General features: G+C 51.7%; 8 protein-coding genes across 8 annotated transcripts; 5 read left to right on the top strand and 3 right to left on the bottom strand.

Annotated features, from left to right (window-relative positions):
• Window positions 1-1,115: 1,115 nt before the first annotated feature.
• On the top strand, window positions 1,116-2,662 carry A1O9_02327 (uncharacterized protein; the record flags this gene model as incomplete). Its single annotated transcript, XM_013407902.1, has 2 exons — window positions 1,116-2,487; window positions 2,541-2,662. 2 exons carry the CDS (start codon window positions 1,116-1,118, stop codon window positions 2,660-2,662), a joined length of 1,494 nt encoding a protein of 497 aa, XP_013263356.1.
• A 642-nt stretch (window positions 2,663-3,304) lies between these two features.
• On the bottom strand, window positions 3,305-3,895 carry A1O9_02326 (ubiquitin-conjugating enzyme E2 2; the record flags this gene model as incomplete). Its single annotated transcript, XM_013407901.1, has 3 exons — window positions 3,305-3,653; window positions 3,708-3,772; window positions 3,854-3,895. The coding sequence occupies 3 exons, from the start codon at window positions 3,893-3,895 to the stop codon at window positions 3,305-3,307; spliced, it is 456 nt and encodes a 151-aa protein (XP_013263355.1).
• Window positions 3,896-4,646: 751 nt separating this feature from the next.
• A1O9_02325 (acetyl-CoA C-acetyltransferase) lies at window positions 4,647-6,019 on the top strand (the record flags this gene model as incomplete). Its single annotated transcript, XM_013407900.1, has 2 exons — window positions 4,647-5,759; window positions 5,819-6,019. The coding sequence occupies 2 exons, from the start codon at window positions 4,647-4,649 to the stop codon at window positions 6,017-6,019; spliced, it is 1,314 nt and encodes a 437-aa protein (XP_013263354.1).
• A 3,602-nt stretch (window positions 6,020-9,621) lies between these two features.
• A1O9_02324 (uncharacterized protein) lies at window positions 9,622-11,127 on the bottom strand (the record flags this gene model as incomplete). The annotated part of the gene is made up of 1 exon (XM_013407899.1): window positions 9,622-11,127. A coding segment is annotated over one exon (1,506 nt), but the record flags the coding sequence as incomplete, so codon positions are not given.
• A 3,639-nt stretch (window positions 11,128-14,766) lies between these two features.
• A1O9_02323 (uncharacterized protein) lies at window positions 14,767-16,648 on the top strand (the record flags this gene model as incomplete). Its single annotated transcript, XM_013407898.1, has 2 exons — window positions 14,767-14,801; window positions 14,887-16,648. The coding sequence occupies 2 exons, from the start codon at window positions 14,767-14,769 to the stop codon at window positions 16,646-16,648; spliced, it is 1,797 nt and encodes a 598-aa protein (XP_013263352.1).
• Window positions 16,649-17,644: 996 nt separating this feature from the next.
• A1O9_02322 (uncharacterized protein) lies at window positions 17,645-19,282 on the top strand (the record flags this gene model as incomplete). The annotated part of the gene is made up of 1 exon (XM_013407897.1): window positions 17,645-19,282. The coding sequence occupies one exon, from the start codon at window positions 17,645-17,647 to the stop codon at window positions 19,280-19,282; it is 1,638 nt and encodes a 545-aa protein (XP_013263351.1).
• A 239-nt stretch (window positions 19,283-19,521) lies between these two features.
• Window positions 19,522-20,774, bottom strand: A1O9_02321 (uncharacterized protein; the record flags this gene model as incomplete). The annotated part of the gene is made up of 4 exons (XM_013407896.1): window positions 19,522-20,394; window positions 20,424-20,499; window positions 20,539-20,586; window positions 20,608-20,774. The coding sequence occupies 4 exons, from the start codon at window positions 20,772-20,774 to the stop codon at window positions 19,522-19,524; spliced, it is 1,164 nt and encodes a 387-aa protein (XP_013263350.1).
• Window positions 20,775-21,724: 950 nt separating this feature from the next.
• Window positions 21,725-24,692, top strand: A1O9_02320 (kinesin heavy chain; the record flags this gene model as incomplete). Its single annotated transcript, XM_013407895.1, has 3 exons — window positions 21,725-21,779; window positions 21,830-24,326; window positions 24,401-24,692. 3 exons carry the CDS (start codon window positions 21,725-21,727, stop codon window positions 24,690-24,692), a joined length of 2,844 nt encoding a protein of 947 aa, XP_013263349.1.
• Between the last annotated feature and the right edge of the window lie 499 nt (window positions 24,693-25,191).

Genomic DNA, 25,191 nt, shown 5'->3' with positions numbered 1-25,191 from the left:
TTTAACAGAAAAGCCTGGATCGGACCGCGTTAGTGACAAGGAGTGACAGGTGAGAAGGTCGATCACACGACAGTGGCTCCTAGCGACTGCGAGTTACAAGCCACGCTGAAGATACCCGCTACTTAGATTTGGGGTCGAAAGGATGTTATGGCTCAAGGAGGAGATGGATCAAAGTCATCAGGTAAACGACAAGGTTCCAGTTCATGTGCATGTTTGAAGGCGCAGTCGGAAAGGCTTGGCATATTTGTCTGCTTTCGTCGATGCATTACCATCACGTGGTGATAGGTACTTGAGTCATGGCTGTCGCGGCACTTTCTTGCAACGATTCAGAATTGAAGTTTCTTTCCCAGCACATCAATCACGAGTTAGAACATCCACATCCCGCTGGCTTACCTCTCCATGATCAACTATCCAACAAATTTACTCTAGCGAGAAGGCCATCCAGCTATGCAGGTGGTTACCAGCGTGGTATACTCGATCCATCCCCATCTGTTCACCGTCCACCGAACTATTCAGATGTAGAAGTCCCTCTGATAGATACTTCGCGCCTTCGTAGCAGAAGCGTGGGTCAGTTGAGTTTGTGCTTCAAGGTTGTAACTATTCATGAATCGGAGCTGCGGTCACAAGTTTCACCCGTTCCAGGCCCCACCGGTCAGGCTGACGGCTCTTGAACAGCGTCGTCACACCTGGAATGGTTCATTCTCCTATGGGCCGAAAGCCAAGGGTACTTAAACGGCTGTTAGTCCAACCGATCAATGGGATCAAGGTAAGGAAGAGGAGCTCTGCTGTATGAAGACTGAATACAGTTATTCGCTACGTTGTCCTGCGTGTCGTACTCATTGGAATCACCTCTGGTGTAAGTCTCAGAAGAATTTGGAGTAGGTCCAGGGCAGGCTGCCTTCAAAGAGGGATTCGTATTCACTTGCTTGGGAGACCTGTTGCTGTACCGAGTAATTTCTCCTTCCTTGTACGGAATTCGGGGCCTTACCTCGCCCCACATGATCAAACATATCTCCGTATTACAACCATCGAATTCTTGTATATTTCCATCGCTCTTTGAGTACAGTTTCCTTCTGAACAAGGTCTAATAGAAAGAAGTATTCTTTTTCTCAACCATGGGTTCCATTTCTCATAACTCGAAGCGCTCTATTACGGACAAGGACATCTCGATCTTGAAAGAACTGCTTGCCAAAACAAGCCCCACACTGCTCACATCCGAGGACAGCAAGTACCCCGCATCGATCGCACGCTGGTCGTCTGCGGCGCAGAAACCAGCAGGCCTCGTACTTGCTCCCAAGTCGAACGAGGAGATTTCCATTGCGGTGAAGTACGCCGCTGAACAGGGCATTGACGTTGCCGTGAAGGGCGGCGGGCACTCCACCGCCGGTGTCAGCAGCACGGATGGTGGACTCCTTATTGATTTGAATGCTCATATGCGCAATGTCGAGGTCGAGGTTGAGAAGAAGCTGCTGAGAGTCCAAGGTGGGTGTAACTGGGGAGACGTGGATAACGCAGGCTTCAAGTATGGTCTTGCTACGGTAGGTGGCACAGTCACCGATACTGGAGTTGGAGGTCTAGCGTTGGGTGGTGGATATGGGTTCCTCACCGGACAACGAGGACTCACCATCGACAACTTGGTTGAGGCAACTGTGGTACTCGCCAGCGGTGAGATCGTGACGGCAAGCAAGGATGCACATCCAGACTTGTTCTGGGCTTTAAGCGGTGCAGGCCAAAACTTTGGGGTGGTGACAGATTTTGTTCTCCAAGCCTACGACCAAGGCGAGGTATGGGCAGGCCTGCTCATATTTCCCCCAACGCCTGAAGTGATTGAGAAACTTGTCGTTGCCCTCAATGATTTGTATACTGCGGACAAAAATGGAAAGACCAATGGAGCTGGTCTCGCAGCGGGGGGACTGGTGTTCATGAGACCACCACCAACATTTGAGCAGATCGCTCTGGCCATCCCAACGATCTACTTTGGTACAGAGGCTGAAGCCAAACAGGCTTTTAAAGCATTCTACGACCTTGGGCCTATCGTTGACACTACTAGCCTGGTGCCTTATCCTGTCATCAACACTTTAACGGCCCCGCCAATTGGTCTACGAGCGAGCATGAAAGGCGCAGCATTTACAATGCCCCTTCGTAAGGCTTTTGTGGAAGAAGTTCTGGCTAATTTCATTCAATTTACCGAAGGCAACGAGGATGCGAGGGGCAGCCTCGTCTTCTATGAGATGTACGACCCCGTGAAGGTCGTGGCATCAGACTTTGGCAGCTTTGCCAATCGAGGCACCCATATGAACGGTATGATTTGCCCGCTGTGGACGAAACCTGAAAATGACCAAGCTTTCCGGAAATGGGCGCGAGACATCAATGAAATGTTCAAGGACGAGTTGAAAAAGTCCGGGCTGGAGACTGGAAAGGGCGTCGACGGTGGTGTTGGAGTCCGTGGAAATAAAGGGGCCGTACTCCTGTATGGCAATTACGACCGTAAGTTCTACGAATGTCCTTGAGCCATTGCAGACTGACCCAGTTTCTTGAAGAATATGATGAAAAATCTCGCGATATCTTCGGCGACAATTATCCAAAATTGCAAAAGCTCAAGGCTCAGTATGATGCCACAAATGTGTTCAACAAGTTGTTTGCTATCACGCCGCAAGCATAAATACGTTATATATACTAGCAGCATAGGGCCGTATCCTTCCAGGCTCCTCTCACGATAGAGTGTTGATGCCGCAAGACCAACAACTAGAATAGCCAGCCCCAATAGCCTCGAATTACGCACATTGTGGGTCGCTTCAGTATCTCAACGTAGGCAACCGTGGAGTAAAACCCGGAACCCCTGCCTCTTCTCAGTACAAAGTTCAGGGCCATCTGGAAAGGAACATGTTTCTGATCAGACCGGGTTAGAGAAAATGTCTGTATTGGTGGCTACTTGCAGAGAACGTCCCTTGCGCTCATTCTCGCTGACTGTCCGCCCCGTGGGTTCCTACCGCAGAGAGTGTTTGTCCAAAAAAAGAATTGCTTTCAATTGATCATTGCCGCCAAGCCAGCACTTTCGCCGTAAGATATCGCAAGAATACAATCATTTCGAACCAATTTGCTCCGTCCTATGCTGATTAGAATTTCGTCCATCGCTCTCATGCCTAGGAGGAAGTTCCCGGCATCAGCAAGCCATTTAGCATCCGTGATAACACAACGCCATACCCTCGTACCAAGCCCATGCGAGAACGCTGGATCAAATTGAGTCGTACATTGATAGTGGTTCATTCTTCTGGAGGTCAAGTTCTGTGATCGCGTAGAAGTATCAATCTTCCCAGCTCTTTTCTACCGTCTCCCTCACACGTTTGGTATACTCTTTTCGGTTGTCTTTGTAGAGATTACTTGCTTCGACGTTCGCAGGAGAAGACGTATTGGGGTCATTTAGGAGAGATTGAATGCTGGTCAAAATGGCTGCAACATCATAGGTAGGGGACCAGCGGTTCTGTAGGATATCCAGACAAAGTTCGCCGGTTCCGTAGACATTGGGATGGAACATCTGAGAAACGAACTTCACGCCAGGGGGTTTGTTGGGATAAGCTTCTTCAAACTGCATCACCAGTCGAAATGTGCCATCTTCAAAGGGAGTATCCGCGGGGCCTATTATCACGGCATTCCTGGACCACTCGTCAGAGCAGTCCTTCCACTGGGGCGGGGAAAATCGCGCTTACCAGGTCATAACATTGTCGGCAATAGGTGAGGCGGAGACACCGGCAGGAGGATCTGTTTGCATGCGCTGTTGAAGATCAGTAATATTCTTAGCCGGATCCGAATGAAGGAGTTGCAGTCTCGGAACCGGAGGAGGGGCGGGACATACCTTGAAGTCTCGCATCAGGCGTCGTCTTGCGGAGGTAGACATGGTTTGAGATTTGACGAGAGTGGGTGATAGATGATGGCGGCCACTGTAAAAACCAAGAAAAAGCAGGTCGTCGAGGGTGAAGACGAAGGGAGTTAGCTCACGCGAGGATGAACTGAGGATGGAGGGAGAGACTTTCGCCGCAGTTTCGATTTGCAGTCAGAACTTAGAAGCAGCCTTGCGCTGTCAACGGCAGGATGAAGAGGGCCTAGTGTGAGGCAACTAGCCCATACCAGGGAAAGACATGGTGCCACTTTAAGAGGGATAGAAATCTTCCACCAGAAGAAACTGGGCCAGGCTACCAGATCATGTGACCGGCTAGGTGTCCCTTACGGCTCCTCGAGCCATGGAATTAATCCGGCCTTGAGGTTTGAGCCGAGGATATGCGATTTTCGAGATCGCCGTCTCTTCCTGCGACCAGAACAGGGCTCGCAAAACCAACATCGAGGGAAGACACGGAACGGGCAAATGATTATAATCATTCCCCTGGCCATGTGAGATCTCACTGTGATCTGTACAACTCTTCCTATCTTTTACCTTCCATAGGGACTTACTGATCAGTCTCTCACACCTTGTCCATACTATCCAACCAAATTCCGCCCCATTCATTCAGCCTCCTCCGCATTCATTCCCGGTCCCCGCTCCTTTCCGCACTCGTACATGTGCTCCTTCTGATCCGACTATAAAGCATTTTCCTCGTCCTTTCCTTTTCGCCTTCACCCTGGCGTCCTCATCGTCTCCTGATACCGTCAATATGACGCCATTTACCTCCTCAGCCGCTCGGGCAGCTTCACGCATCCCTTCGAACGCTGCGGGTGCCCGTCTTACCCAAATGCGCAGCCATTTCAGTACCACCTCTGCTGCCCGAAAAGAAATACAAGATGCATATATCATCTCTGCCTCGCGAACCCCCACTGCCAAGTTCAATGGCTCCTTCATGAGTCTCTCTGCCCCCCAGCTCGGTGCTGTGGCCATAAAATCTGCCGTCGAGAAGTCCAAAGTCCCCATCTCAAAGATCACCGATGTCTACATGGGTAACGTCCTGTCAGCTGGTGTTGGACAAGCGCCTGCTCGACAAGCCTTGATCTTTGCTGGCCTGCCGAATACCATCGAGGCCGTGACTATCAACAAAGTCTGTGCATCCGGCTTGAAGGCAGTCACCACGGCTGCTCAAAATATTCAGCTTGGTCTTGCAGAAGCACAAGTTGCTGGTGGCATGGAAAGTATGTCGCGCGTTCCCTACTTCATCCATCGTGCCGCCCAGCAACCCCCTTTCGGTCATATCCAGCTGAAAGACGGCCTGATCGAGGACGGTCTCTGGGATGTCTATAACCAGTTCCACATGGGCAATTGCGCAGAGCACACGGCAAAGAAGTACGAAATTTCCAGGGAAGCGCAAGATGGTTATGCCATTCAGAGTTTTGAGCGCGCGCAAAAGGCTTGGGCAGAGAAGAAATTCGCTGATGAAATTGTTCCTGTTACCGTAAAGGGCAAAAAAGGTGACACAGTCATCGCAGAAGATGAGGGATACCAGAATCTGAAGAAAGAAAAGGTCGCGAGCTTGAAACCTGCATTCGTCCGTGATGGCACAGGTACAGTCACGGCTGCAAACTCGTCAACATTCAACGATGGAGCCAGTGCTGTGGTCGTTGTGAACAAGGCTCTTGCTCAACAATATGGCAAGGGTAGCCGTGTCCTCGCTCGTATTGTTAGCTCTGCCGATGCCGCAATCGACCCCGTTGATTTCCCTACTGCACCAGCAAAGGCTGTGCCCATTGCTCTCGAACGAGCAGGGATCAAGAAGGAAGATGTCGCCGTGTGGGAGTTCAACGAGGCATTCGCCGCCGTGATCAAAGCCAATGAAAAGGTGAGTCGATGACGCTTACTTCTGCATCTTCATCAAGGGAATGCTGACATATTTTCAAGATCCTTGGCCTCGAGAATGCGAATGTCAACCCTCTTGGCGGCGCGATTTCCCTTGGACATGCGCTCGGAAGCTCTGGTTCTCGCATCCTCACCACGCTTCTGCATCAGCTCAAGCCAGGAGAGTACGGTGTCGCAGCTATCTGCAACGGGGGCGGCGCAGCTACTGCCGTTGTCGTGCAGAGAATCGAGAGCGTGGAGTAGGTAACTAAAGGTTACGCAGATCGGCCTTGAGGAAATTCAATTGTTGATCATATCGACGTGTAACAAATTCACTCAATTAGAAGCTTCAACAACACGAGAGGCGTTAGTGTGCAGTGCCCAAGAGGGCGGCCGTGGTCCTTCAATCAAAATATTGACTGGCAGCGAAATGAAGAAAATCACGAAGCCCAGAACCCCAAAACGAGGATTCAAAAGCGGATGAGAGAGGTGTTCATTCTCGTTTGAGTTGGCCCTTTCATCCATTGGCATATCGGGGTGGCGTTCAGGCTTGCGCGCCGATCCGAAGAATCAATGCTGTGTCTATCTATCCCGAGCACCGATATGTTACATATCCGACAGCGAACTGTAGCCAGGCCATGTACTCCTATGTACGAAGGCCAAAATCTGAGTGCCAGCATGCCCGTTCTTCACCGTTGTTCTGCGGCCAATAGTAATATTATTTCTTGCCACCAGTTCCCATCGACTCAGCATACTCGCAAGCCCTCATCTATGATGTGACCGCGGCGGCGCGAAGGATTGAAGTTGATATCAACGCCAATCACCAGAAATGCCGATCTGATCTTTCGTCTCCAGGAACAGATAAAAAACATGTCCCCTTATCACGGGATACATGACTGCAGCTTTCGTCGTGTTCCCCAGACAAGCCATCCTTGGACTCCCTCATCGGAAGTCACTCGTGACTGGTATGAAGGAAGACAAGGATCCAGACTGCAGTGATGATTTACGCAGCAACCAAGGCATAACAAAAAAACACAATCTCTTGAGAATTAGTGTTTCGATCGTCGACCGCCTTTCTGCAGGGGGACCACACCGGTCATTAGTTTGTGACTTACTGACCCAGAGCTAATCCGGCACCGAGACGGCGGCCCCGGACCAGTCGTCGTAGGCCTAAGTAAATCATCCTTTTGAAGCATAAGCATGGCAAGGAAGAAGGGCTGGAGGGACGAGAAGCAGGTTTTGTCGGAGGGCGATCTTTTGACATAAGAGTGGTGAACAAAACCCATGGAGGCGTACATACATGCATACGAACATGCAAGATATACATCTGTGTAGATCAGAGTCCATTGGCTCGCTGCGTTAGTCGACAATTCCGTATTTGGTTGAATGTGTACTGTACTCGTACGGAGAGCTTAGGCCGCTGACCGGAGGGAGGGCGTGCGAGACGAGCGAATCACCAGTAGTAAAGGGAGAAACGCGTGGGTCCAGGTGAGGGAGAGGAGAAAAGGGGTAATTAGTGCGAAATGCACGTGGGCGGATTCAAGAAGAAGGTCTACCTACTCGTAGTTCGACTCCATTGCGACTCATTGGGATCGGGCCTCGAGGCACCCACTAGGTCCAACCTAGGTAGCTAAACGGTTGGCGAGTAGGTGAATCATCATGCAGGAACAAAACGCAAAAGAAGTAGGGAACGATACCTGCCTGGGCAGGTCCTCGGGACAATAGCACCCAGGACGGAGTACGGAGTACATCCTACTGCTAAGAACTTCGGCTTCTTGGAAATACTAGCTGATGACCCTGCCCTGCCCGTATCACTCAGCAAGGGGAAAGGGGGCCGTATGTGGAAAAGGCACACACTGTCCTAAAGCCAGCCCCCGAGAAGGTCGAGGCCAAACCAATGGGCCGATTTCTAGCGCACTGCCCAGGATGCGGGTACTTTTGACAACAAACACAAACACCGGTTGAGAACCATGATGATGATAGCACCACCTCCTAGATATAGGGAAGGGAGAATTTTGGTTGGTTTGACAGCTGGGCTCTGCGGGGGCGGAAACGTTAGAGAGTGGTACCTGGTCCTGTATGGTTGTCCTCGAGCGGGATACGTGGGATGGGGTGGAGCTTTGATTTGCTCACATTCATTCAGTCGGGCAGGGTTGCTGCTGCCAGCGGACGAACAGGTCCATACATGATTGCGTCCCGAGTACACTATACTCGTAGATATACGGCACCTAGGGCTGGGAATGAAAACAATTCCACTCATCGTGGCCGATGCATGGCTCGCCCCGACCTTGGTATCTCCTCCGTCCCTCGTAACCAGGGCGAGTGGGGATGTATAATCCGGGCCTTCAACGAACTTCCAATGAACCTGCCCACAGACACGATTCTTGGGCCATTTGTGATGGGGCTTGGGGGCTTGTAGGCTTGTAGGCTTGTAGGCTTGTAGGCTTGTAGGCTTGTAGGCTTGTAGGCTTGTAGGCTTGTAGGCTTGTAGGCTTGTAGGCTTGTAGGCTTGTAGGCTTGTAGGCTTGTAGGCTTGTAGTTGGGCGCCTTGCAAGCTTGGGCCGCAAGCTCGAACTGCCAATACTCTGTGATGCTACGAAGAGGTGAAAACCTGGACGAACAGAATTGCCGGCTCGGGTTGAAGGGCTCGGGTTGGCTGGAGAGCCCTATGCACTAGAATGTGAGGCTGCATGGGTACGAGCGCTGCGTGGGTGGGCGAGTGAATGACTGATCTATTGGATTTGTGGGCTCCGAATATGCAGTAGTGACATGCAGCGCGAACTGCGTCCTTCGGTCGAGGAGGATCTCCCAGTATCTAGTCAGGCCTGAGAGACTCATCCTGCCACTTCGAGTACCACAAACTACAAAGCGTAGCCTACATACAATGCTTCATTGTAGGATCACACCACGCTCCATTCCACCGATCAGGCCAGGAGGTGATGGCATATTGGGAGACAGGCCAATCCTGGGGAGAAGAGAGCGGAGTTGAAGTTTGGTACTTCTACGCGTACTACTCCGCTAAATCGAGGGAGTTTACGCAATAGACAGGGAGAAAGCGGAGATGTCTATTGCGGCGCAGGCGAATTTCCAAGGCATCGATGCAAATGGGATTGACGAAGCCGATTATTCACGCGTAGGTGTGAGCTCTTTTTGGTTGATAGGGGTTCTTGTCTCTCTATGGAAGCACTCGTTACAGCAGTAGTGGTAAGTAGTTTGTTAGGAGTAGAGCTGGTGGTGATATGGTTTCCCTTTGCCACTTGATGCAGACAATTCATCAGACTCTTAACGAGAGTAGTCGTGGCTAGTCAGGTTTCCAACCCAATTCATCATTCCTTGAACCATGGTGGAACGCCCCTTTAATTCAGCACGAACGCGATCAAGCGTCGTTTTGCTTTTGAGTAGAATACAACTTTCAAAGCGTTGATGGTGTTGTTGCGTTGTAAAAGTTGGAGAAGGAGAAGAAAACAAATTTGTGGTAAGGAGCACTATTCTGACGTGTCCGGATGTCTGTGGTAGAAAAAAGGAAGTCGAATGGTATCGCATCAATAAACTCATCGGAGCGGCTGCTGGAAACCCCTCAAAGTTTCAGCGTAGCCAATGTATGAAACCTTGTCGTAAGATGTCGTAGCCTTGCCAGCAAACAAATTCACACGCTGATATAAAAACAAGACAACAAGCAGAGAGGCCATCCTCTCCCGGTACCGTTCTGCCCTTCATTTGCCGATTTGATGGTGTTCGGCGCCCAAAGAAAGATAAAAGAAAAGCAAGGAAGGAATCCGATATTGGTTGGTTGTGACCAGAACCAGCTCTCCTGGTGGGCATCAGTCTGGTAAGGGTGGGGATCAATTTCAACTCGTCGGACTGCCCTTCTGTGGCTGCAACCTCCTCAGTGATTTTTTCCGCAAAACTCTGTTGTTGTTTTTGCCGGGCACAGTCACTATTCCTATTATATTATCCCTCTCACCCTCATCTTCCGAATTACTTCCATTACGCCTGGCACTATTGAAGGAAGCTCGAGGCTCAGATCCTCTCACTCTAAGCGTGCTAGAGAGATCCTGCAAGTCCGTTCGCGATGTCCAGTAATCGGGTAATTGGGACTCGTACACGATTCCGCTTGTTCCGATGCTTATCGAGGACTTGCGGGATCCAGATTTCGAATTAGATGGCTTCGCACTCTCTCGCTGCGACGCTGTAGATGACCGCTTGGACAGATTCGGCTGGGATTGATTCGCTTGCTGATACATTGAGCTCGGGTGCGGTGGCTCACCGCGCCGATTAGTGGCTTGCATCACCGGTTTAGGAACAGCCAACGTCGTTGGCCGCCGCGGTGTTGAAAAATTTCGGGTGTCGTCCTGCGATAGATTCCTGCGTGATGTCGAGGTAGCCGCACCTGCGGTTTTTGGGCGCGGTGGAATTGGTGATTGGCCAAGGTCCCCTGGCCTGTGTGCATATGAGGCAGCGGAAGCGCTCAGACGATGAGAGTCACAATCTGTTGGTCCTATCAGGAACGATGTTAGGCTGCTCCCACTTTGACCAAGCGGCACAGATATATTTGATGGAGCCGGCTGGCTCTTCGCCGTCGTCATGGTCACTGGTTCCCGGAGTGCAGTTGAGCTCGGTCGAGCATCAACGACTGTGCCTGGAAAGGGGGTGTTGTCAAGGGGATGAATGGCAGACAAGTAAGAAGATCGTTTGGCTGGTATCGGGCTGTTGCTGCTCGTCGAAGTGGGTGGGGAGCGTTCTTCGATGCGAGATAATGTATACTGCGAGCGTTGAGTTAAGGGAGATGAAGGCACTTTCTGTGCAAATGACCTTGAGAAATTTATGGAGGGCCTATGACTTGAAAGTGTGGGTGAAGGGCTTGGGGAAGGAATAGTGAGCTCGGTTGTTCTCATCGCGGGCTCTTTGACCTTCTCCGGTGTTCGTGTGGGCGTTGCGGTCATATATTCTCTTCGGGTCATAACAGTAGTGGCTCTGGAAGAGGGTCGCGTGTGAATTGACCCTGCCTCCATCTGGGATACACTGTCCTGTCGAGAGTGAGATCTATCGACCATTGTGTTCCACCATTCGAAGGGACTTCTCCGCCCGGTGAGCGTGGATTCATTGTCTGCAAGCAATCCAAATTGTCGCATTCCAAATTTCGATCCCGTCAAAGATAGATGTTGGGATGTGGGTACCATCCTCCCACGTCTCACGGTCATGCGACGAGTGGCCCCTGTTAGGCCATTGTATTCGGGCGACTTGGCCCTCCGTCGCACATACCACCATCGCAAGAGTATGGCGACGAGGACCAGAAAAAGAACAGATCCAACAACGATGAGGACGATATAAACCCAGAGCGGCAGGCCAGTATTGTCAAGAAGGGTCGTCATGAAGACAAGTCCTCGCACGACAATTCGAGCAGCATCGAGTCGCCTTCAGAAATAAAACAGACGGCGGATGATCTGATCTGTCAAGTACCAGTAGGTTGATCGTGGATGAACGTGCCCGCGGGGTCAGTGCTGAAGGATATACTCGAGCCCAGACCCAGGAATTGACTTGCACGTTGACAACACGACGTCAGCAACAATGACTCCTGAGTTCTGTGCTGAGTATGTGCCGGTGCGGTTGGACAGCTGACTATGGGGGGTTGACAGGCATTTGACAGCGCCTTGATGGTTGTGTCTGCAATGGAAAGGTTGGGTGGCTGAGATCCCCGAGTGGATGAGACGTAGAATAATGTTCAACAAAAGAGCAGCTTACTCTTGGGTTCCTTGTCGCTTATCGGAAACCAGCCGTCAAGACCATGGATCGTGAGTAAATAGTTGGAAATGGATTTGTAAAGCAATGACAAGTCAAGAAAGATGAAACGCAAGGGAAGATACAACAGACGGAAACTGGGCGAATGGAATGGGAATGGATGGAAATGCCAGCTCCAGAGAGGAAACGGAACGAAAGGGAACGACAATGTCCTGCGGCATACAGGCAAGCAGGTATTGATAGAGTTAAGGCTCTGGCGGAAAAAAAGAACAGCAGAGCAGCATGAAGGACAGGGAGTATGCTTGATGACGGGAGGGGAATCGCGGTGGAGACGGGAGTCTCGTGAACAGGACGTGGTGGAGTGGACGAGGTACCTCGTAGTGCATGTTGGTCGTCCACTTAGCTTTTGGCCCTTCTGACCATCTAATTCAACGGACCAAGCGTTTGACGATCCATCTCGGTGACTAGGACCCAATGGGGGGCGAGAGAGACCGCCCATGAGCATCATTGCTTTGAATGGTCGGTGTGGTGGTCTGGAGCCGTTGACCAGGTGGTATAATCTAGGGGAGAAGGGAGATCCCTAGGGCACCCATGGAGGAGGGGGTCGGGAAGAGTCCAGAGTTGATGAACCTGGACTTGCGAAATCGAAGGATTCTGAACATGGCACGATCGTGGAACTACCATTAGGGTACATGCTGCTTTGTGACTACGAGTCTTGTCCCAAAGAACGAGGTACCTCGAGGACGGGTCCATTGAATACGGGACACCCTTGGTAATAATGGAATCAAATATCCGCACGGAATGCTTCCAAACTCACGGGAAGAGGCCCAGAGAGCTGACGTTCGGGCAGGATGAGACAATGAGATGACGACGTGGATGGCTTGACGTGACGGAATGACTGTTTCGGCGAAAATAGGCACGAGGACGAGGACGATTCACGATGGCACTACCGAGTACGCAGTACTCTATATGGAGGACGCGGTGCGAAGCACGATAGGATAGACTCGTGTCGGTCTCGGTACGAGATGAACCAAGATGAGATGCATGAAGCACTGAAACTCGTCGGGAAGTAAGAAGGGAAAGAACTTGAGCACGAGCTGGAGTCTGAGACTGAAACCATCAGGAAGAAAACCAGTGAGGTGTGGGGGGGGGGAGAAAACAAGGCAGATTCCCAGGGGCAGATGCAGGAACTGAGATCGATAGGCGCAGAGCTCGTTTCTAGACCAACCTGGCAGCCACACATGGCATTTGGTGGGTGGGCACAAAGTGCCCGTGGGTGGATCACCAGGCACACGCGTATGGGGGATGGAGGATGGAGGATGGAGGATGGACCGTTGCAGAGATGGAGAGAGAGCGACAGGGGGATGAAACGACAGGGCAGTTCATGCCAATGTCGAGAAAGTCACTAAGAGCTCCACGATGCCGCGTACAATTGTATGGACAGGACTGAGATACTTCAGATATCTACGGAGTGCTTCATATGTAAATCCTAATACTTACCAGACGGGATAAGGTTCACGGTTGTTGGAATACTGGGACTAGGTTTTCAACTGCCCACTTGTCGAGAACATTCTGTAAGCAAGATAGAACGCCGGCCATTACAGAGAACAACGCAACTGGAAAAAGCCAATCAACCAAAAGAAATTGTCATGAAGAGTTTGACATGAGACCATGGCAAGCAAAGCCAGGCCCAGGGCTTTAGCTACAGCAAGACGAGCCGCAAAGATCCCAAAGACCCTACATAGGCTGCTGACTCCGTACGGGACGGGATGAAGGGGATGATTGTACGGATACGGCGTACTGGTAACGCCACAGGGGACAAGGTACTTGGTAATCGGTGCCATCAACTGCCCCGACAAGTTGAAAATAACTACTCCGTATGGTGCACAGAGTATCCGTCCACCGTAGGTATGTAACAGCGCCATGGGAAACGATCGCGGGAGACGCCTTTCGCCTAAAAATGACGGCTCGAATGGCGTGGTGATCGGTGCAGATACCAGTCGGTCCAAGCCCACGCTAAATCTTGCCGTGGCTCTGTTTTCTGAAACAGCCGTAACGACAGGGATATTGCTGGTTGTGATTGCTCAATTCCACCCACCCACTTATAATCTTTTCCCACACCGTGCAGGGCAATTGCCTACCTTTTAAGTTTAACAACGGCCGTTTGCCAGAACTGACCACCGAACAGCGTCAACAATCCAGGTGGCTGTCTTTGCACTGGTGGAGAGACGAAGATCCCTAGCACTCACAACCTTGTGCAGTGCTTATCCCTCCTTCAGCCGTAACGCCGATTTGGCTTCCCATTTTCCACCAAGTGATCAACAGTTCGTAAGCGAAATGAACTCAGCCAGATCTAGAAGCGGCCTGGGAGATTCACCAAGGATGGATTTCCGAAGGCGAGGACGACTCGATAAGTCTTTTGAGCAAGATCTGGACTTGGCACGAAGCAGCTCAAATCTTGAGACGAGATTGGGGCACAGCTTTGTCTTCACATCGTCATTGTTGACTGTCTTGAAACATAGAAGACTCCAGGATAGTGGAGGGACAGTATCTGGGGCTGACCACCCGCGGACCGACACCGACACTCGCACATGCTGATGGCACTATTTGCCGAGCCACATGGACACAGGCTTGCGTTCGAGCATGTTTGTATGTAGCGATATTTTATATTAGTATACTTAGATTCGCTGGTCTTGTAGCAGTAGAAGAAGGGCTTGGAACCTGTTGATGTTGAGTGGATGAAGCAAACCAACGGCACAAGAGGCACCAGAAGCAAAGTACTCGTATACCGTGGGCAGGTGATGAAACGCCAAGCCTCAATCCGGACAACGGAGAATCTATATATCCGGTGGACGACGATCCCTCCGCGGCTCAGTCCCCAAAAGAGAAACACAACCGTCAACGTGACATTTTCCCTTCTTCTTCGACCTGCGAAACAATTCGATTGTGTTTGTTTCCCACCAAGCCGCAGCACCAAGATTCCCATCTCATTCACCGGCATCCGCTTCGGCTTATTGCAGGCTGAAATATCTGTCTTTGTGCCTCGACTGGCACATTGACCGCCAATCTGTCCTAGGTCGGCACCATGTTACTCTTCAGGTGACACTGAACTTCCCTTGCTTGCTGCACCTCTGGATGCTGTTTGTCGCTCCACGGGATTGTCCTGACGTCGTTCATCCTGCGATCGCATCTCGGTCTTGTTCCCCGCAGTCTAAGATTTATCCCGTCAACTTTTTGGGCTGCCCAAATTTGCAGGATCAATCGACGTCAGCATGCCTAAACAGCCCGCTGTCATTATCATAGCTCGGTAAGTTGATCCCTTCCATTCATCAACGCTGTCGCTGACTGTTCTGATGGCAAAGCCACGGCGCCCGACTCGACCAGGTAGACAGGAATTGGGTCGCTACGGCTGAGAAGCCTTACGACCCCCCCTTGTCCTATGGCGGCTGGATGCAATGCCAAAGTTTGGGTATTCGAATCAGTAACGAGCTGCACAACTTGGACAAAAAATATGGCCCGGCCGCGGAGACCAAGGACGAATTTGTATCCACCGATGCTCCACCGCCTAAGAAAAGGAAAATAATCATACACTCATCTCCCTTTATACGTTGCGTCCAAACTTCTATTGCCATTACTGCTGGCCTCCAGCATCCTCAGAACCATTCTCGCCCTCGTCCTAGACCCCGCCAGCGATCTTCACGGGCAGCCATTTCCCCTACCGAGATGCCAGAACCGGGGACTGAACCGACGGATTCGTCAGAGGAAAGTCCTTTGCGTCGTACAAATAGTAGAGATCAACCACACACGAACCGTTTGGGATATAACACTTGCCGTCTGCGTCTGGATCCTTTCCTGGGTGAGTGGCTTTCTCCAAGCTACTTCGAACACGGTAATCCGCCACCTCCTTCTGCTGTTCTCGTCTCGGAAGCCAAACTGTCCCTCCAAACACCACAGGAGGAGATCAAAGGTGCCGATCTGTCGCACACCTTGTCTGAATTGCCCTCAGTGGAGTGGGATGAGAAAGAGAATGATAACATCTTGCCGCCGGCTCAGGAGAAAACCGGGCTGAAAGCAATGGCAGCCGCGGGACATTCTTTCCCTAAGAGGGCGAGAAACATATCCTTTGGGGCTGAACTAGCAAATGGTGCGCGGCTGTTGAATCGTGCTCTTCGCCAACCCCTGGGATATAGCCCTCCATTGCCCACATATGCGATTGCCCCTTCAGAGAAGATTCCACCAGGCTTCGTCGCCCATGCCAGAGATAGTTGTCTGGAAGTTGACCAGGATTGGGATTCTCAAAGTGACCCTCTCGGCTGGGGGGACGGTGGTCCATACGACGAGGAGTGGGGTGGCATGCACCGCCGGTTCCGCAATGGCTTGCAGAAGATGATTGCTCATTATGAGAAAAATTCGGAAGAAGAGTTACAAGACAATGAGGACTTGGTTCTGGTCATCGTCACACACCAAGCAGGTTGTAATGCTCTTATCCGCCTTCTGACTGGGGCACCGGCCCTGCACGAGGTGGGAACAGCCTCGCTGACCATGGCAGTTCGGAAACCCGGTGAGAGGGTGCCTTCCACACCAATATCCCCCACTCGGAGAAGAGGCTCACTGGACTCTGGCCTTTCGCTCGACTACGATATGAAAATTATCGCGTCCACAGAACATCTCCGTGCCGCCTCCAATCCGTTGGGCTTGAACTCCCCACGACTCGGCTTCTCTCCTGCGTTTGCAAGCCGTCGTCCTGGTGGTGTGGATGCGCCCGAAGGCTTCAGCATTGGGGAATCCTCCACATCTGGTCGTGGAATGTCGCTCACACCGGCTAGGAGCTCAAGTCAAAGGGCGCATGCCGCTGATAGGTCTCCATCCGGCGAGAATCCGACTGGTCTATGGCGAGGAGGTAGCCGATACTCAAGGGATGAGTCGACAGGATCAAGCGATGCTGGTGTGACACCCAGCGTGGGTAGTGGCGAAACTGGTGAGAGTGCTCCTGAGATACAAAGGAATAATTCAGACGCGAACACTCTCAAAGTTGATACTCAACTCCTCCCAGTCAGAAGCGCGAGTCAACGTGGCCTGTGGGGAGGCGAGTCAATTAAAAGAGAGAGAAGTCCGGGTAAGAGAAGGTGGACCGCAGTAGAGCGTTCTCCCTGAATATTGTCCTTTTCAGCAAGCCCCGGAGTTTCTTCTGGAGGTCCTGGACTACGACGAGGGAGGTAGTGTGTCACCATGCATTCTGCTTGGCTGCAGGAGTGGTAATGGTCCATCCCACAATAGACCTCGACATTGACAGCGCAAGTCCCTCGGTGGTCTCCCTTTATTAAAGCGTAAAAGCCACTTGATTCGATATCGCGCGAGCACCGCCTCGCAGCCGACAGTCATGCCTCTGACATAGTGTGCTTGCGGCCAAAGAGAGATCTATTGAGCGTTATGTAGTAAGAGCGCAGACCACCGAGCCCCTCGACTGGGTGTTGTGATGACTCGCGAGAGTCACAATCCCAACCCAAGCATTTCCTCCATAATCCACTTCCATACATCCAGCACGACAGGGCAAATAAAAGTGGTGTGATGTTTTCCCGCGCTGCGTCATTGGCACGCATGCAGTCCATGTTTATCTACTCGCCCTACAGATGTGCGTGCTGCGTGTGCACAACAGCGATAGGTAGATACTGTATGCTTGTCCACAGGGACCAGGAAGATAAGCCGAAAGAGGAACATGATCTGCCATGCTTTTGGCGCTCGATTCGAGGTGGGTTAAAACGGAGATCCGCCCACTACGTTTGGTCGGGGAGGGGACCGCCTCGAGTCGTTTTCAATACTACCTCGGTGTGAACATATTCTTCCCGGTTCGTGCGAGTGTAAAGATTCTGGATTTTGCTCTCGAGTACTAATTGTCAATCGTCGTCGTCGTCCGTCGAAGATTCGGGTTGCCCGTTTCCTCTGTAATTACAAGAATATTTTTTGGTCAATTGAAATTACACACTTGGTTGAACCGACCACGGTCTTCTCCGTGCCCCCATTCCACCGAGTGCTGGTCGGCGTCTGACACATTGCTTTGAGGATCGGAGAAGACTTGTGTTCTCAGCTGATACCAGAGATATCGATACTGGTCGGGAATCCGACGACCAACGCGGTGGGTCAATGGGTTCGATGGCGGGCTGGAAGGAGAGCGCGCGCCTACGGCGTCAACAACAATATGAAGCGATTCCGCCCAGCTGGCGACTGAAAACTATCCCTGCGGATTTCAAGGACAGCCGATATGTGATCGAACGAGCCGGGCTGTTGACAGCACGGGAACTGGATATCACGAGCACGGTCGGGGCGGGCAAGATCCTTCGCAAATACGAGGAAGGTGACTGGACAGTGGAGGAAGTCGTGACGGCGTTCTGCAAACGCGCCGCCATCGCCACGCAATTGATCGGCTGCTGTACGGAGTTTATGTTTGACGAGGCGATCGCCCAGGCTCGTGAGTTGGATCGGTGGTACGCTGACACGGGAGAGTTGGTGGGGCCGTTACATGGTGTTCCTCTCAGTTTGAAGGATAACCAGCAGGTTCGCGGTGTCGATACGACGGTTGGCTGGGTGGGACTACTAGGTAAGCCGGAGTCAGAGGATGGTTTACCTGTGCAGCAGTACAGGGCTCTCGGTGCGGTGATCTACGTCAAGACGAACGTCCCTCAGTCGCTCATGATGAGTGACTCATACAACCACGTTTGGGGCCAGAGCGTGAATGCATTGAGTCGAGCGCTGATATCGGGCGGATCTTCTGGCGGAGAGGCTGGCCTGATCGGCGCAAGAGGCTCTTTGCTCGGGATCGGCACAGACATTGGTGGCAGTATCCGCATCCCGGCGGCCCTACAAGGTCAGTACGGCCTCTGCCCCACGATCGGTCGCGTACCGAGCCTAGACTCTGCTCGCGACCAGAAGTATATCGTCCGCCCTGTGTCCGGCCCAATGAGCAACTCTCTCTCCTCGATCGAGCTATTCATGGAGGCCTACTCGGCCATCGAGCCCTGGACCATCGATCCCTCGATCCAGCCCATTCCCTGGCGCTACGAACTGGCAGTACCGCCCAAAGACCAGCTCAAGATCGGGTACATCGTCGACGACGGAGCCGTCGCACCCCATCCACCCATCCAACGCGCCGTCCGCGACGTCGTCCGGAAACTTCGACAATGCGGGCACGAAGTGGTAGAGTGGGACGCCTCGGAGCATCGCTCGGCGTACTATGACCTCTGGGTGAAGGCGGTGCTGGCTGACGGTGGCAAGCGCTGTGAAGATCTCTGCAAGCTGGTCGACGAGCCACTTATCCCGGGCATGCTGGTCGGCACCGCCGAAACGGCGCTCAACGCAGACCAGAAAATGGAATTGGCCGACGAGATCTTCAAGTTCAAGACCCAATACCTGAAGAAATGGAAGGAGAGCGGCATCGATGCGCTCGTCATGCCTGTCACTCCTTGGGTCGGCATGCGACCAAAGCAGTGGGTCGAGTCCCAGCAGTACGTCGGTTACACCGCGCTGTGGAACCTGCTGGACTATGCGGTGCTCACCCTGCCGGTGGGGCAGGTCGATAGCATGGTTGATGACCCCGCGAGAGATGCGGCTTGGAGAGAGTATGGCCAAAGTATGACGCGTGGGTTTAGCGATGAGTACAATCATCGTCTTTATGAGGAGCTGTGGAATGCAGGTGTCATCCAGGGCTTGCCCGTAAATGTGCAGCTCGTTACGGGTCGGTTTGGAGAGGAGAAGGCTGTGGGGATAGGGAAGGTGCTCGATGCTCTGCCCTGATGGGAGACACGTCTGTGGCCGGATGAGGGTGATTCAAGCTGTAGGATTGTATGTGGGTTCAGCCGTGTCTGCCTTTGAATGCTAGTCTCTGGTATCCACTAGTATTTCGAGAACATAGTTTCGTCAGTGGTTTATATCATTGGCTATGACATTGGATCTACGATGAATATAATCATCTTATGTAGCCCCTGTGATGTGCAACATGATGATATATGGTGTAATCCACTAGTGACGTCTTCCTAAGTGACCTTCTTGATGAATTTAAACACGTTTTCGAGCACAGTCTCATGAGCCTCCTCAGGAAGGTAATGGCCGAAGCCGTCTCCAACCCCGACTCCTTCATAGTCTACACCTGGTTGCACCCATGCCTTCCACTCCCCTGCGACATCCGTCCTGGCTCCTAACTTGGCTTTGCTGAACATTACTAAAATCGGTACACCGACTTTCCTCCCTGCTTGTTGATCTCCATCCTGTTCTGTCACTTCAGGAGCGGCACCTGCGGCGTAGTCAAGCGCCGTGTAGTAAAGGACTTCCTTTGTGGCGAAATTGTCCCCGTAGATATCCAGTCCACCATCAGCAGAGATGCGATCGATGGATTTGGGATTCGGGCCCGAAATGCGAGTATGGGCCGAGCGAGCCCATTCAGAGCCCCCGAGGGAGTCGATGAGGGTGGCAGCCAATTCCGCATTGGCGAGCATCGGCCAGTGGAAATAGCCCTGGCAAATGACTGGATCGGAGAATTTCGCCCACTGGACCGAGGTCGGTATGATGTCCATTAGGACTGTCCCAAGTACTGTCAAGTTGAGGGTGTGAAAGATGTTGGCTGTCTCTGGAGTGGCACCCAAGGCTGAGGCGGCTGGCGGATGGGAGAAATCGACCGCTAGCCGGTGCGAGATCCGGGCACCGCGGTCGTGACCACCGATGATGATCTTCCGCGGGGAAGAGGATGACTTGGTGGAAAAGACCGCGCTTAGGGCTTCCAGCAGAGCATTTCCTACGGAACGCTTGGAGTTGGCGGGGATTGGGTCCGATGATTTGATGGGCGTCGAGATGCCATATCCAGGAAGTTCAGGTACGAAAAGACTGATCTTGTCTTTCAGTGCTGGGACAAGCTGTGCAAGTCAGTGGGCTGGGAGTAGACTGCCACAACTTCTAACATCAGAGCAGGGTTTCTGGCCTCTTGTCCTTGACCAAGGACCTCCCAAACGTTGCGGATTCTGCAGAACGAGCGGAGTGCAATCAGTGGGAGTGCTTACATATCGATATCTAGATTCAGATCAACACTCGAGTCAAATTCATGGTGCCTATGGTGTCATAGAACATACTCATATGCAGATTGGGGATAGCCATGGATCAAAGTCAAGATAGTAGTCTCAGGTCCTAGGTCTGAGATGTAACTGTGAACTTCAGACCCGCAAGTGGTTCTGGTCACATGATGACTTAGTCCTTGACCCTTGAAGAGCGATTGCGTCCGTTCGGCTGCGGAAGCCATGGTGGATATTTCCTAAGAGAACTTGTAACTTGAAGCGTAGATATTACAAAGTGACAAGGAGTGTTATATCAAGAATCAAGAGACGACAGTATTAAAATTAGTGAACACTCGATCGAGCGGGTATGATACGGTTATATGAGACTCCGCACGCTATCCGACAGCCTTGCTTACCGAGCAGTTGGACGTGTCTATCCCATGATTTGTCGGCGTTTAGAACGGGTGGATTTGACTCTGCTCTTTGATATCGAATGAGACACTGGAATCGGATGAGGTGCTGAAGGTGAGGGATGATGAGGGTGAGAACTTGGGTCTCTGCCCCCCGGATGGCCGTGGCCAGGGAAGGCTTACTTGTACAGTACAGTACACCTTTATCGACATGATTTCCACGTGACGATCAAAATCACATGACAATATTTCCCACGTGACTTGGTGGTTTTCGAAATTGCATCGCACCGCCTCAAGAGGTGCAGGGGCTTGATGGTGGATCGATTCTACCAATCCAGGGAAGATTGAGCCTGGCGCGTCACGTTCCGCAGGCACTGCAGCACAAGCACGGCCTGCCTGCTACCATCCCGCTGCCGTGTCGCGCCCCGTCCATGCACATACCCGTGGGCTTGATTCTATCAACATTTCGAATCCCTTTCGTGCCATTTTCCAACACATCGAGCCCCTCTTGCGGCCTTGGTGTCCAACTTCAAAAGGTTGTGACTGACAGCCGATTGCTGTCTGTCACCCTACGCCCTGAGATAACATCACCCTTGACAATCCTTCTATGCGCCAAACCAAACCACAATCATACCCTCGACCCTTTTGTTGACTCGACCCGCAGCGCCGTCTGCACTTTCGAACTCTGATGCGGTCCTCTTGGCCAGATTGAATTTTGTGTGAATAAGTCACGAATATGGCGTTAGTGGTGTTCTTCACATCCTAGAGGGTCCTCCCTACTGATAATGGATCACAGGACTACCGCCGCAGGGAGTAGCGGAGGGGGCAACAATATCAAAGGTGCGCTCGTTTCACTGCCTGTAGGCCACGTATACTGACTAGACTAACAGTTGTTGCCCGATTCCGGCCTCAGAACAAAGTCGAAGTCGCAAATGGCGGCCAACCTATTGTCCAGTTTTCTGGCGACGACACATGCCAGCTTCAATCCTCCGAAACAAATGCCCCCTTTACCTTTGATCGAGTCTTTGGAATGTCCTCTCAACAAGCCGATATCTTCGACTTCTCGATAAGATCTACCGTCACCGACGTTATGAATGGCTATAATGGAACAGTGTTTGCATATGGCCAAACCGGTGCCGGAAAGTCATACACGATGATGGGCGACATGGATGATCAAGAGAAGAAAGGCATAATCCCGAGAATCACAGAGCAGATATTCGACTCCATCCTCGTTCATGGCTCCGCCACGGTGGAATATACAGTTGGTATCTCATACCTTGAAATCTATATGGAAAGAATTCGCGATCTATTAAACCCCGCGATGGACAATCTGCCCATCAACGAAGGACCGAAAGGTCCCTATGTCAAGGGCTTGCGCGAAATCTACGTCAACTCGGTGGACGAGGTCTACACCGCCATGCATCTTGGTCAACGCTCACGAGTTACTGCATCAACCAATATGAATCAAGAATCTTCACGATCTCATTCGATTTTCCTGACTACCATCAACCAAAAGGATATCACGACTGGCTCTCAAAAAAGCGGAATGCTTTACCTGGTCGATCTGGCTGGATCTGAAAAGGTGGGTAAGACCGGAGCCAGCGGTCAGACACTGGAAGAGGCGAAGAAAATCAACAAGAGTTTGAGCGCACTTGGAATGGTCATCAATGCCCTCACCGATGGGAAATCTACGCACGTTCCGTATCGAGATTCGAAATTGACCAGAATCTTGCAAGAGAGTTTGGGTGGTAACTCTCGGACGACTCTGATCATCAACTGCTCTCCTAGCAGCTACAACGACGCGGAAACCGTAGGCACTTTGCGCTTCGGCATGAGAGCAAAGACCATCAAGAACAAGGCCAAGGTCAATGCCGAACTCAGCCCGGCCGAACTCAAGCGACAACTCAAGATCGCCCAAAATCAAACCATGACTTTCGAGAAGTATATTTCATCACTGGATGCAGAATTACAGTTATGGAGACAAGGCGAAACGGTACCCAAGGACAGATGGGTCCCATCGTTGTCGGGCTCGAGCTCGAAACAAGAGCCGAGGCCGAGGCCTGAGACACCATCCAGAGCCCCTTCAGATTTGCTTAGATCGGACACTCCCAGCCGACCTGATTCCCGGATAGGCGAGCGATCCAGTACACCTAGCATAATCATGGAGAAAGACGAAAGAGAAGAATTCTTGCGCCGTGAAAATGATCTCCAAGATCAGCTTACCGAAAAAGAGACGCAAGCCGCCAATGCGGAGAGGACTCTACAGGAAGTTCGAGAAGAGCTCAAGTCGTACAAAGAGGGCGCACTACGAACCGCCAAGGATAATGAGGTATTGGCGGATAAATTCAACAAGACTCAATTAGAGCTTCAGAAACTCTCATATCAGAGCAAAGAAGACACCATCACCATGGACAGTCTGAAGGAAGCGAACTCGGAGCTCGAGGGCGAACTCGTTTCAGTCAAACAGCAACTTCTCAACTTGAAGATGAGCGCCAAGGAAACCACCGCTGCCCTGGACGAGAAGGACCGCAAAAAGCAAGAAAAGATGGCGAAAATGTTGGCTGGTTTCGATCTCGGAGACACTGCGTTCTCCGAGAACGAACAACGTATGCGAGATATGCTTGAACAAGTGGATTCCGTGCATGCAGCGAGTCTAAATGGCGAAAGCGTTCCCAGCCATGTCCTAGAGGATTTGCGCGCCAAGTTGCTTGAATCTCAGACTCTGGTACGTCAAGCAGAAAAGACACTAAATAACCATGCCGAGAACGAGAGTGAGGAGCGTGCACTGGCCCTTGAAGAGAAGCTAGCGGCCGTGCAGCAGGAGTATGAAGACCTCTTGACCCGCAACCTGGGTGCTGACGACGTCGAAGACGTCAAGGGACGACTTGAGCAAATCTACACCGACAGACGGGAGACACAAACAGATCTACTCCACGGGCTCCGAGAACAATTAACACATAGATCTGAGGAGGTCGAGAGATTACAGAAGACCATCGCAGACCTTCAGAGTCGGAGTGTCAGTAATGGTCCCGCTAACGGGCCTGTCAGCAAGACACTTCAACAGCAGATCTCTGACTTTGATCTCATGAAAAAGAATCTGATGCGAGATTTACAGAACCGGTGCGAACGAGTGGTCGAGCTAGAGATCTCCCTTGATGAAACGAGGGAACAATACAACAATGTCCTGAGATCGAGTAACAATCGTCAACAACAAAAGAAGATGGCATTCTTGGAACGGAATCTCGAACAGCTTACTGTCGTCCAACGACAGTTGGTAGATCAGAACACGAGTCTCAAGAAAGAGGTCGCCATCGCAGAACGAAAGCTAACTGCCAGAAATGAACGAATTCTCAGTTTAGAAAGTCTGCTCAACGAAAGCCAGGAGAAGTTAACGCAGACAAACCACAGGCAAGTCATAGCCCCTAGCTATACACGATTGCATGCTAACCCTGTTACTTCAGATTCGAGGCACAACTCGCTGCCGTCAAGGAACGTCTTGAGGCTGCAAAGGTTTCGTCGAGGAACATGGCCGCTGGAGGAGCTGCTGGACCAGGCGGCTTCAACAGTCTCATGAACGCCGGAGCCAGAATCGCCAAACCGCTCCGAGGAGGTGGCGGAGCATCCACAAACTTAGACGGCGCGAGTGGTGGCAGCATGATGAACGGAGCCCCATCCATCCCGATCATTTCAAGTCTCGCAGGAGGTGATGGCGGCAACAAGCGCAGCAGTTGGTTCTTCAACACGAATCGATGAGGGTTCACATGACCCTGGAAAGAAGCTTTACGTGTGAAGACTCTGATTTAATCTTTTTCTTTGGCAATGCCCCGGAACATCTGACTGGCTGCTTCTGGAGTGACCCGGTTGAGACATACCCGATGTTATGCATGATGAGCGACATGTCGTTTCTACGAGCACATGCTGGGATTGGAATTCCATTTTAGTCCGGTGACAGATTAGACTCCCTTTTGTAACATTACCTACGGAGTGATGCGCAATACATCTTGCCCGACAAGTAATTCTGCTCTCTTCGCTAAGTTCCTCTCTCCGCGCGCAATCCTGACTTTGCGCGTTTGCCGTCGTGCTGTTCACATGGACCAACTACTCCAAACATCGAGATGTGTGATGAGATCTACCACTGGAAATAGTGAGCCAGTCTTGGCCACTCATATTACAGTAACGCGCTCGAGCTTTAGGGACGATGCCACGACATCTTTCGCCTGCCATGTCTATCACATGTGAGATTTCATGAAGT

This window comes from Exophiala aquamarina (assembly GCF_000709125.1).
Source record: "Exophiala aquamarina CBS 119918 chromosome Unknown aczIA-supercont1.2, whole genome shotgun sequence".
NCBI lineage: Eukaryota > Fungi > Ascomycota > Eurotiomycetes > Chaetothyriales > Herpotrichiellaceae > Exophiala > Exophiala aquamarina.
Note: the sequence above shows the minus strand (reverse complement) of the source record. Positions and strands in the feature narration are given on the sequence as shown.